The 13,139-nt window shown below is 45.4% G+C and overlaps 1 protein-coding gene across 4 annotated transcripts in view; it reads right to left on the bottom strand.

Moving 5' to 3' along the window:
• WDFY4 (WDFY family member 4) overlaps positions 1 to 13,139 on the bottom strand; it is a 415,677-nt gene that overhangs the window by 285,017 nt on the left and 117,521 nt on the right. For all 4 annotated transcript variants that reach the window (XM_084845114.1, XM_084845112.1, XM_084845113.1 and 1 more), the window contains 4 exons: positions 12,625 to 12,815; positions 7,265 to 7,417; positions 2,232 to 2,305; positions 882 to 1,043 (listed from right to left, as the gene is read on the bottom strand). In XM_084845114.1, coding sequence (XP_084701240.1) covers positions 882 to 1,043; positions 2,232 to 2,305; positions 7,265 to 7,417; positions 12,625 to 12,815 — 580 coding nt within the window. The remainder of the gene's footprint in view (positions 1 to 881; positions 1,044 to 2,231; positions 2,306 to 7,264; positions 7,418 to 12,624; positions 12,816 to 13,139) is intronic.

Genomic DNA, 13,139 nt, shown 5'->3' with positions numbered 1-13,139 from the left:
TTGCTTTTCGCTTCCCTTCTTTCGTGAGCTACTTGTAAAGCCTCATCAAACAGCCACTTGGCTTTCTTGCATTTCTTTTTCTTTGGGATGGATTTCGTTGCTGCCTCCTGAACAATGTTACGGACCTCCGTCCATAGTTCCTCAGGCACTCTGTCTATCAGGTCTAATCCCTGAAATCTATTCCTCACCTCCACTGTATATTCATCAGGGATATGATTTAGGTCATACCTGAACGGTTTAGTGGTTTTCCCGACGTTCTTCAATTTAAGCCGAAATTTTGCAAGAAGCAGCTCATGATCTGAGCCACAGTCAGCTCAGTGACTGCCTAATTGACTTGCCTGTTGGATTTGCCCCTTTAACACAGAGTCTGAACCAGCCAGAGCAGGACACTTCTGACATTCTCCTGCCTTCCCAGCAACACACAAAATCAAAGACAGGAAGTGTCCCTACCTTCCCATGCTGAATTGTGCACTGTGCACTGTGCTGAAAGATACAGTTTATGCCCAGTTGCCTAGGCAATCCGTTGACACCCTCTATCATCTCAGCACAGTATGAGAAAGTGGGCAGTGGCACCCAATTGTCTAAGAAATTGGATGACACTCTTTCCCCTCCTTTGTTGTATCACAAATCATTGAGGAAGATAGGTCATTGCCTGGCTGCTGAAACAACACAGGGATGCTCTCCCTTTGCCCTGCTCTCCCCCCAGCACAATGGATGTACTTTGCCCATGTCTGTAATCCCTGCTCTAAGTACTGGTGAAAAGGGGTGGTCCATTTTTGTGGCCTAGAGAAAATGGTTGCATAGTTAGGGCAATTTTTTTTACTCAATCCTAGTTCATATGGACTCCTCATAGATGCATTGTGCCAGATCAATAACAATACCAAAGGAAATCTTTGATGCTGAAGTGGCTCTGTAGCAAATGGGACAGTACTGCACAGATCCTGCTGATGCGAGAGCATGTGATCTCAGGGTCACTGAAGAGAAGAAATAGCTTGGGTACCATCTGCACCTGATGAGCAAATTTCGCATTCCAGCTCCCTTCTCTGCAACAGACAAAAAGATCATTAAAAGCTTTTCCTGGAAGGGAGGGAGGGAGGGAGGGAGGGAGGGAGAGAGAGAGAGAGAGAGAGAGAAAGAAAGAAAGAAAGAAAGAAAGAAAGAAAGAAAGAAAGAAAATCTGTATTTCTTCTACACAGTTCCCAACTTTTGAGCCCTTGGCTTCTGAAGTTGCAGCGGCAACCTATCAAAACATACAGATCAGATCGTTTTCAGTGTCAGCCAGGGAGGTAAGTGTTGTTATCATTTCACCTCTTGGTCTTCACCCCCACAGCCCTTCTCTAATATGTGCCCCATCTTAGAGAGTTCAGATCAAATAAAATTATTGACTTCTGGAGCCACATATTGGTGGAAATAAATGCTGTTCTTATAAAAGTCAGTAGCAGACATTAACAGAATCCTGGAAGGCCTTTTAATAAATAGGAAATTGTGTTCACAGGTTTCCAACATGTTTTATATTTACAAAGCAAGAGTGCATGGTTGGCACTTAATGCATAACTGATCTGTGTTATGCTGACTATGCACTTAAGGATATGCTTTATAGAGTCCTGCTAAGGGCAAAACTACATATTACATTAAACATGCTTTTTAAAAAGCATGCTTAAGGTGCCACTTTTCATTTGAAGGAAAAGCAGCCACACAGGGCCCTGATCCAGGTCCCATCCTCTTTCCTACCAACACCTGCTGGGCAGCTGTTTGCCCTTGAATGTGCTGTTTGGGAGGGGAATTTTTATACTGGCACAGGACCCTGATCCAGATCTGGACCCCTTGCAGCTACTTTACTTTCAAAATAAAAGCACCCAGTTTAATCATGCTTTTAAAAAGAAAGCATATTTATTATAGCACTTAGTTTGTTCCTATGGTCCATCTGGACCAGCAAGTGCTATGTATCCACTGGAACCCAGGCAGTGGGTGGACGGTAGCCTACCTTCTGCCCATCCCTGCTCTAAAAGCTGAAAGTTGAAAAGAATTCCACCACCATCCCCTCTTTACTCCACTAAGAGTTAAACAAAATTAACTGCAGGAAGTGTATGCGGTTGGAGATCCATGACTGCTGAATTCAAAGAAATGTTGTGGTCCCATTTTTTATCTCAGAACATGTGTAGCATATATCTGGCCACTGAATCCAGACTGCCTCAGCTTACTGATGAGCTTAGCACAAAAGGCTTGTGTACCTTGAGGACTGTAGGATTTCCATGAGGTATGTAAAGAGAGAAAGATCCAGATTTTCAGGGGCATGACACCAAAGCTGAAAGTTAAAAGGAAACAGAGCATTCAGAACTCTTTGGTGGTATATTAGGTGCATAATCTAGATGTCAGTCTTTGGTTAAAACACATATTCACTACTGTCCCCTGTTTTTTACTTAAGCACAAGTTTCCATGGCAGAGCTATTATATGCAATCCTAAAACAAGCAGGCAAAAATAGGGTTGCCTGCTTTTTCATCCTGAATTTTGAAAAATAAATTAGAGAACAAAAAGTAAACATTTTTGCTATATAAAAATGTTTAAGTAGAATTTATTTTACTTGGTCACATTTTAAGTAGCTCTCCCAGTGATTTTAAATTTTAAATTGGCAGAAGTGGGTATGATTTTCAATGGGTGCCTCAAGCAAGTATGTTTCCCTACTAGAAGAAGTAGTAGGGAAACCTTTCTCTGCCTTGTGCATTAGTGACAGTACCGTTACGGAGACGTTAGATGGGATGGACTCTGGGCTGTAGGCAGCCTTCTTTTTCCCGCAGGGAAGAAGGATGTTCTTGGATGGGTTGCTCCTCCCACTTGCTCCAACATGCAGGAATACTTAAATTAGGCTTGAAATGCCCTCCCAGATGGGAACAACCTAGTTCCATTTTTGTTCCTGCCAAGCTCCAAGGCAGTCAGTCAATGGTTTATCGCCAAACTTTCCTTCACAGCTTGCTTTATTTTCCACTGATTTTCCACTTTTCTTTCTTCTTAAAAAAGGATTGGAAGCAAGGAATGGAAGCATCTAGGTGGGCTCCAGCATTGTGACCACAATGCCTGGACCTCATTCTGATGACGCCAGCCTGGGATTGTCATGCAGCTCCCCCAAGGGCTTGGCAGATAATTGCTGGGTCATTCCCAAATGACTGACCTTTAGGGATAGGGCTGGATGAATCTGCCAGTTTTGTTTTCTCCTGCATTAAATTTTTTTAAAACCTTAAGTTCTCTTGATCTCTAATATGAAGAAACTGGCAAATTCTTACCAAAAACAAACCACAGTGAAATTGTCACCCATCTGCACTGGCCAAATTCAATAGGTACATGGAGAGAATCATGTTGTACCTGCCTGCTGTGTCACTGTTAGAGATGACGGGCCTGTCAGAATTCCGTACCACAAACATGACTGAATACACAGTGATTCAAACCCAGACTTTTAAGCAGTATGCACTAAGAACCCTGGGCGTAGCGGACAGATCTGCCAGTTTCCATTTCTCCCGCACTCAAAAAAATTTTTTAAAAAAATTTCAAATTCTTTCTATCCTGAATGTAAAAAGAAATTGCCAATTTTGGTAATTTCTTTTAAAAAAAGAACTGAAATGAAATTCTCACCCATCCCTAGTAAGCAGAACCGCCTTTCCCCCTTGGATTTGGATGAGTCAGACCTCCTTCCCACCAATGGGGCCCACAAAAGCAGGGCAGTTGCAGTGAAGCAGCAGCAGCAGCAGCCCTGCCAGGAGTGCAAAAGCCACAGGAGGTCTCTGCAGTGGGGATGAGTCCTGAGGGTCCCAGAACAGCGAGGACAGCCAGGATTCTCTTCCACCCGCCATTATTGAGGGCCTGGCACTTTGCCCAGAGTTTTGTAAATGGATCGAACAGATCCTCATTCTTAAAAGTGCCTGGGAAGATTTCTCCATCACTGCAAGCAAGTTGCAATAACCAGCAGACCCACCCTGCCACCTGACCCCTGAGATCCAGCCAGCATGGACAGTGGACCTCTGCTCTCTCAGCAAAAAGCAGGACTCCTCTTCTTCTCCACCTTCTCCTCCTCTCTTAGAGTGCTCTGTCTTTCTGCAGCCAGAGAGAAGCCACTTTCATTGCTGCCCTTTTCCCCATGGGCACCATTTTAGGCGCGTTGTGCATGAGTATTCTCTACCCCAGCATTCTCTTTCTTCCTCTTTTATGAGGGCTAAAGGCATTAGACAGCACAGCAAATGAGACTGGGTGGAAGAGGGGCCGCTTTGTGACCCCTTGCAGGGCAAGTGGTGGTGAAATCCTTCCCCTGCTGAGGTTTCTCTTCATTCCTTCAGTCCAGGGGAACCAGAGGTCTCTGTATTCCCCTTGCCTTCCAACAAGTAAGTGGGGGGTAAACTGTCAGATGAAGAGTCCAGTCCCCAGAGTGTGCTGTTCCACTCCAAGTACTTTTCCATCCTCTTCACAAAACTTTAAAACCCTGGCCTAGGAATTCTTCCTTCCTGAAGGGTTTCAGAAGTTTTTCCGAAGTCATGTTCTCCTGCTTCTATCATTCCCTTTCTCAGGGTCTTCACTGATATTCTGAATGAGGAATATGCCAAGCCCAGAGCTTCCAGACCAAGCAAAAAGTTTAGAAGTTCTATAATGTACCCCAAACCTTGTAATGGAAAGGTTAAAGATGCCCTTTGTGGACGTCCCTGGAGACACCCCCATTTTGAGCACCATGGTTCCTAAGGATGGAAAGAGCACCTTAAAAAGTTCTGAAGATGGAAAGGGTGAATTAATCCTTAGGAAGGCTTACAAGGCTACAGCTTTGGCTTTGAGGGAGGCCTTGGCAGCTTCCATTATGGCTAGGTTACCTCCCTATAGGCAAAGGACTTGGCCAAGGAAGTCCCTTAGGTCCACACCTGGTTGGGTCAGTGGCCACTGAGGAAGGAAATACCTTTCCAAAAAACATTGGGCTTATTAAAACATTTTCCGGCACTTGGTAATATCTTTTCTCCGGGGTGGTGGGGGGCTTAATAAACTGGGCAAGACCTCAGCTTTTATGGCTGATGCTAGTCTATACATTCTACGATTTCCTACCAGGGCTCAGGCTGCAGTGCTTTCAGACTGGTGCCAATTGTGGTTAAAGTTTTGGAACATGGATTCCAAATCCAAAACACCATTTTGGCCACCATTTCCTTTGTTAGGACAAAACTGTTTGGTGACACCAGGTCCTGCTGGAGATCAAGGAAAAAAGGAAGGCCATACCCTCAGCCTACAAAAAGGAGGATCTCAGGGGGGTTAGACAAGGAGGTAGTTCCTTTAAACGCTTTCAGCCCACTTGCAGAGTTAGGGACAATAGAGGTTTCTGGCCCTCCTGGACTGGACAAACATCTCATCCCAGGCAGCAGCAGAAGCAGGGTTTCTCCTGTGGAGCCTCCTCCTCCACATAGAAAGCCTGTCTCCATGCAGGCAGCAGCAGGCCTGACACCACCCTTCCACCACTGGGAGCACTATGATTGGGTGATTCACACTCTGAGGGATGGTTATGTTCTGGATTTCATTCAACCTCCTAATGACTTCTTCATTATGTCCTCAAGATCTTGTCAGAAGGAGAAGCACCTTCTAGTCCTACAGGCCGTACAACGCCTCTTATGAGATGAGAGATCGAGAAAGTTCCATCATCTCAAAGATTCAAGGGCTCTTACTCTTTGTTATAGTACTGAAGAACGAGGACTGGAGGGAGATATTGAACTACTTCATCAGATGAAGGAAACCCGGAATAGAATCCTGGGCACCATTCTTGACAGTCTCTAGATGAAAGACTTTTTGGCCTCACTCAACCTGACAGGCTTATCTACACATATAGATTTACCCCACTCCTCGACAATACCCATGTTTTGCATTCCAGGGAAACACTTTCACTACAAATCTCTCCCCTTCAGACTCTTGTTTCCACCAAGAGTATTCACCAAGACACCAGTAGCTTGGTGGCCTTCTTCAGATGGGATAAAAGTCCATCTCTACCTGTATATGAAGAATCTGAAGAATATAGTCATTTGCTCACATTCCTTCCAACAGGTGATCCAGGAGGTTCACAAGACATTGGATTGCCTCAGAGACCATGGATTCCTGATCAGGACCAATAAGTGCCATCTCACCCCAGCTTGAGAGATCTAGCACTTGGGAGCAGTCCTGAATGTTTAGACAGGTATGGTTTGCCTTCAGGCAGACAGAAGAAACAAAATTCGAGACACAATACCTCCAGAACCACAATTCAGACATGCTTTGGGCTCACCTGCAGAGCTGGAACCCTGCAGTGGCTCATCCTGTCTTTTAAAAGAAACAAAGCAGCCCAGAGGCACAGAGTCATCAAGATCCCTTCAGCAGTCAAAATATCACTCACTGCTGGTGGCTGTACCCAGCCCTTCTTAAGTGTAGACTTTTCAGGCATCTCCCTCAGTTCACAACAGATACCAACTGGCTTTGAGCACATCAGGGGTCTTGGTGAAACTGGACTAGGCAAAACTCCATCTCAAATCCCTGTCCACCAGAGCACATTCAGGGAGAGCTGAACACCAAAATACATTGCCTGAGCCACACAGATATCAGCCAGTCAGAATGGAGCCTCAGACCCAAGGTGTTCAGGGAGATTGTGCAGGTCTTCAGCATGCCCACTGACCCCTTTGCCTCACTAGCAATCAGAGGGATGAGTAGATTCCTATCTTAATTCCATGATCAAGGAGTACAGCGCACAGATGCTCTACACTACAGCCAGCCCAGCGGGCTGTTATATGCTTTTCCACCCACAGCACTTCTGGCAAGAGTGAGCCACAAGATATGGTCAGAAGGGGCACAAATGATCCAGGTGGCTCCCAAGTGGTCCAAAAGGGCATGGCACTCAGACTCGATGACCTTGGCAGTAGGGAAGCCACAGCCTCTCCCTGTGTCAGAAGATCTCTTCAGCCAGGGTTCCGTCTGGCACTGTGACCTAGCTGGCTAGTGAGAGGTTAGCCCTAGAGCACAAGGGCTATGAACATAAAGTAATAAATACCATCCTAGCCTCCTGCAAGCCTTCCACTTACAGAGTTTATGAAGCCACGTGGAGAGCTTTCACAAGGTGCTGCAGGTGTAAAGGAGTGGAGCGAGGGAATGCCAAGGCGAGGGTGGTGCTTGCCTTGCTCCGGGACCAGTTGGATCAGGGCCTGAGACGAAACACTCCGAAAAGTGTTACATTTCTCTGTATGCAAAGAAAAAAATCTACCAACTAATAAAAGCAGTTTACATCTTTACCTCAAAGTGGCAGATAATATGTTCGAACGCCTCCAAATTCTTGATAGTTAGGGACCTCAAACTGTCCTCAGCAATGCCACCAATGGAGAGGACAAGTTGAAGAATTCTGCTGTTTAACAGATGGGCCTTTTTCTTCAGCAGGTATGCCAGCATCTGCATAGAAAGTTGTTCATTGAGGAGCACCCAGAATTACAACACAGAACAGAGACTGCTTCCCCCAACCTTCTGTTTCCCACAACTAATACTAATGATCCATCAGTACCCAACTGCTCCAATCTACATACTTGCACCATACAGATAGTTAAAACACTTCAGTTATTTATTTGTCATCAGTCCCACAGCATCATGAAGACTCCAGGCCATATATGTTGCACTTCTGTATGTCTTAGCAGGGTGATTCCCATAGCTTTCACACACATTGAAATAATGTGTGTGTGTGTGTGTGGGGGGGGTTATGGGGTCGCCACTCCAAGCTAGCCATGCCCCCTGCCACAGCCATGCCTTCTGCTGTCACCACCCACAGAGGAAGTACTTCCCCACCATCCATGCATTCAGCCAGTGTCGGGAAGGGCGGTTGGATCTCCTCCACTCAAAAGAGGACCTGGCCCAAGCAGGGTCCTCGCCAAATGGGGATGTGAGGGTACCAAAGGAACGCCCTCAGCCTCCAGGAGAGCTGATGGAGCCGTGGCATGGCACCTGAGTGTCTCTTAACAGAGGCACAATGACAATGGGGGCAGCAACAATCCTAATCACCAGAGCAGAGGCTCTGTGTTATGCATTAGACTAGATCAGATTGTTTTTTGTTCCGCAAGTCCTCGTTCCCAGGGTCCTTCAAAGAATTATCACCTTTCTAACCATGAACTGAAGCTACCATTGTGGCACCAGCCAGGGGGACTTTGAGGGCATCCATAAGTGAACTAAGAAATGCAGGGGTAAGTAACATGGTGCCCACAGGTGCCAGTGCACCCCTGGACATCTTCCTTGGCACCCTGCTCCTCCCAAATTAAAATTTATCACTGGCAGCTGGGATCACTCCAAAGCAAAGCGAGGGCCTTCAGCTGCCCCCATCTTCATTTCCCATGAATGCCCTGGGCCACATGTGGGGCTCAGAGGCATCCTTAGGAAGTGAAGAGGGTGGGGTGGGGACAGCAGGCTGATGCTTTCCTCAGAAGTGCACTAAGCTACCAAGAAAAAGAAGGGGGGCAGAGAAAAGGGGCCTCCTGTCACTTCTCTCTGGTAAGCTGAGAGGGGGCTAAAAACAGCAGTGGGGGGGTTAGAGAAAGCAGTGGCATGCCAATGGGTCAACATAGCCAGCAGGAAATTGGTTCAGGGGCTAGGTAGGGCTGGGGGAGCCAGCTGGGAGCAACCTGGGGGGTTGGGGAAGGTTGTGTGTTTATGTGTCTGAATAGATGGGGGGTGGATGCATGTGAGAAAGAAAGAGAGGAAGAGAGGAAGGGTTTAGGGGTGATCCAGAAAGAGGGGGGATTTGGGGGAGGTCCTGAAAGAGTGGGGTCATCTCCTTGCACTGAGAAGTGAGGTGTGTGGGGGGATGTTATGCATAATGGGTACATAGGGTGCCTGCACATGTGTGTGTGAAGGAAAGAGAGTGTGGGTGGTGATCTGAAGGGAAAGAGAATGCGTGTATGGGTGGTGATGTGGGGTGAGAGAGCAAAAGATGGGGGGAATGAGTTGGCTAGCAGAGAGAAGAGGGAAAAAGAAAAAGAGCTTGCTGACTGTGAAACACGTTTCTGTTGGTGCAGAAAACTGGGTTCAAAGGACTTTTATGGTATGAGACTCAGACCACATCTCTGCCTTGTATTCCGTCTTCTGGGCAGGTGACGTCTCCTTTGTAAAGAGCCATCCCCCAACCCCAGGCAGCTATTTTCTGGTGGTGCCCAGGACAGTCTCTCCAATTTCCAAATGTGCCCCTGGGCCCAAAAAGGTTGGACACCCCAGTTCCAAGCATGCTCTTGCCAGAGAGGGCAGTAAACCATTTCCTCACAGAGCCTTCTTAAAGGTTTTGCTAAGGGAATTACAGTACGTGGCTTGAGATCTGAACCTTAGGAAAGGTGCTGTGTTCTCCCCTTGAGTTTAATACACTCTCAATCTGTTCTTGCCCTAGTTCTAGAACACGCACTGCTTCAAAGAGAAGGCTGAGGAAAAAAAAAATCCTTGGTCTGAAACAATCTAGAGGAGAAATGCTCTGGAATTCTAACCTCTTCACTACTCTCTCTCCACCTTTTGGAGAGGAAGAGGAAACCTCCAACTCCTCCCACGCCAAGGAAGGCATCTTCCATGGGTAATTTGCGGAAAATTGAATCCCTGCTCCAGTGCACCAGCAGTGGGGGGATGGGGAGGATGACTCCTGCAACAGCCACTTCTTGGCTCTGAGCTCACTCTCACACACACACACACACACCCTATCACAAGTGGCCCACCTGGGAACCTGGCACAGAATGCCAGATACGGTTCTAAGCATATTGAATTTGTGGGTCTTACTTCTGCATAAGATTAGGCTGCTCCGTGTGAGTGTGTGTGTGTGTGTGTGTGTGTGAGAGAGAGAGAGAGTGTGTGTGTGTGTGTGTTTTAAATGCCTTCCTTATCTTTTTGGTTTCTGCTGCCCTTTTGTTGGCCAGTACAGATCATGTCTTAAATAAAATAAAGCAACCTAGAATAAACACCACTTTGGTGAGACTGAATTCTTGAAGCAATCATTATGCAAAAGAAGCCACAAGCATCTGCCTAATTAATGTCTGTGTGTCATTCATCCAAACGGAGACAACTAAAACACAATAGCAGCCAGAGCAGGGACAAAACTTTCAGCTCTCATGCTAAGTTTCGTTAAGTTGAGCAATCCCCCTCCCCCAATGTGTTGTATTCAACCTTTTAAAAGCTACACCCTCAAAGGAAGGTTTTCCCCCATCCCCTTGCCACACCCTCTGTTATAGTATTGTCTTTGCATCAGGACTTTAGGAGCTTTTTCTACATGATGAAAAGCTCCTTAGATACATGCTAAATCGCTGTATCTACTTTGGGGGTTTCTTCACATAGAGTTTTTATCCTGAGATTGAGATTGCTCCTTCACAGAAGTTTGCAGGCCCTTTATATGACGCCATGACCCTCCAGGGCATCTCCTGCACCAAATGGCCTTTGTTCCATTGTTAAAAAGATTGGAGATAATGACCTATCAAATTACCCTGCTTGTGTTCCGCTTGAGTTCCCTCCATGAAAAGAGGAAAAGCCGCAAGAAGAGGAGCCAGATCAATGAAACATATGGAAGACACAGATAAGGGGGAGAAGGAGGGGGAAAGGGGAGGGGGGAAAGGAAGCACATGTAAAGGAAGTCTGTTGTGATCGTGCATTTAAAACGGAAGCAGAAACCCTGTTTTAAATGTGGGGTTTTAGGCTAGTGTAGAGATGCTCTCAGTTTTGTCGCAGAATTGAGATCTGAGCTCTATCCTAAAAGCTTTACTTTCCTGTTTTTTTGCTACATAACCTCTAGGTTGCATGTGCCATGCCCACACCACAATTACACAAGCAGGAAAATACCTTTTCTTTCACTTTCAGAAATAATACTCCATTTTCCCTGATCTAAAGCCCCCTAGGAAAGTGCTCTTAAAAAACAGAAGCGAAACTGAAAGATCACAATGTTGTCTAAAGAACAACCATGAGTAAGGAATCACGAGAGCACAATAAATGCCTCATGTAGAAAAGCTCTAGGTCTTCCCTTCAAACTGGATTAAATGTCAAATGAATTTTGAATCAATGCATTTAAAACTGGAGCTGAGAGAGTGAATTGATTTGTGCCAGGTTGAGTTGTCAAGAAAAAGTATATTTAAAAAATACCTAGCAAATACACGCACAAGGACATTTTTGCTTCTTGATCACAAGTTGCTGATTGGTAGGATTTTTGATTATCAGAGTTCTGATGAAAATTAAGAAGTACCCTCATAGCTACCAAGTGCTTAATTTCTGAGATGCCCAGGTCTCAAGACTGTCTGGGAATAACACCCTCTGACATGGAAGGTATGCCTGCCCTGGGAGGTGAGGTGTAGATGTTAGAAAATAAGCTAGTGTGTGTGTGTCAATGTTTTCCTAGGATTGGGGGCGGCGGGAGCTTTTTCCTTAGTTTGTCTTCTGTGCAATAGGGGTTGCTGCTGGAGCTAAGAAATGCAGGCTCAAAGGAGTACTTTGGTGTTGTATGGGTCACAGACCTTTACTTCGCACTCATGATCTTTACATTTAATTGTATACCTCAGTTTTCCCTTTCTGCCCAATGGGTTCCTGTTGTGGAGCAGATCCTGCCCTGCCCTCTGCCCCACCAGTCTCAATGGGCACCAGCCACCACTAGTCAATCTGATCATCTTGATTCACTTGCAAAAATCAGGGTAAAGCAACTCCGTATCCATGATCAAGTGAGGGGAATGAGAATCTCAAGACTCACTCTGATTGGTCCCCAAACCTGCTGTGTCCATGCCTGTTCTGGGCTCTTCATACCTTCTCCCTGGAATCACTTGTCTATCCCCATCTCCTAGCAATTGTTGTCCTTCCTACTAAAACCCCAACTTCTTAATTGTTTGTTATATTCTTGTACTTCTGTGCTAAACACAAGATTGGCACATCCCCTGTCTCTGTACCCTTCTGAGTTCCTCTTTCGTAACATTCCAGTCCACACTACACATATGCTAATCTAAACTCCCCAATTGCTATGTTGCTGCAGGGCTTTATTTGTAGACCTTCATTCCCTCTGACCTATGCCCATGCCAAGTCCATGGTTCCACCACACGATCAACATGTGTGTGTCTGTGTGTGTCTGTGTGAGCAAGTAACATATCCATGTGCACAAGTTCTACATATGTTTAAACTCTTATACAGTGCTCTTCAAAACCACTGCCACTGTGGAGAAAGCATGGGTAGAATACAGGAGCCTCCTCTAGAAGGGAGAAAGCTGCCTAATTGGCACAGCCTGGCATTTGCAGTGAATAGGAGAAATAACACCCACCCACCCAAAGTATCTTCCTCCATTGACAGAATGGGCTGAAATTATTTTGAAAATTCAAAGCTACTAATATGGCATCGGAATGTGTAAGTATGGAATGCTAGATTCCACATGTGGATAATCTTTCGATTTGTGGGGGAAAGAATGTAATCATCAAATCTTGGTAAAAAAAACAACAACTCAATGCAAGCACCAAAATCCAAGTTCCAACCTTTTTTCCCACAACACTGTGCACATGATGCATTTCTAAAGTTATAATCTACCAATTTTCATCTTAAGAGTATGAATTCTGGAAAAAAATCTGTTGAAGCTTCAGCCCAGTTCGTTTTAAAAGACTGTTGACAAGGATGTATCCTCTCACCTGGTATCCACCAAGCTGTCTCATTAGATTTTCACTCATTGCACTGCTCTTGAGAACAGAGTGCAAGACTTTGACAGCAGCATACACAGCATGGTCATCATGGGCCATGGCAAGGAGACCTAGTAGAACAGCAGGCCCTCCAATGTAGTTCAGACTAATAGCTGCTGGGTGGGACTGGAATACTCGGGTCCCTGTAAAGATTGCAAGAAAACCCTAATATTTATTTGTATTTATTACATTTCTATACCACCCCATAGCCAAAGCTCTCTGGGCAGTTTACAAAGATTAGAAACCATTAAAGATACATTATACAAAGTGGAAAACCATTTACATAAAAACATATAAACAGACCACATACACAGAGATAACACACATTTAAAAACAATTTTAAACAATCAACCACAAGACAAATCCAGGATCTGATTAAAAACCCATCATAATGCCTGAGAGAAGAGAAAGGTCTGAACCTTGAACTGAAAAGATAACAATGTTGGCACTAGGTGGGCCTCATTGGG

This window comes from Heloderma suspectum, chromosome 3 (assembly GCF_057233095.1).
Source record: "Heloderma suspectum isolate Gila_16-S chromosome 3, 16-S_ref, whole genome shotgun sequence".
Classification (NCBI taxonomy): domain Eukaryota; kingdom Metazoa; phylum Chordata; class Lepidosauria; order Squamata; family Helodermatidae; genus Heloderma; species Heloderma suspectum.
Note: the sequence above shows the minus strand (reverse complement) of the source record. Positions and strands in the feature narration are given on the sequence as shown.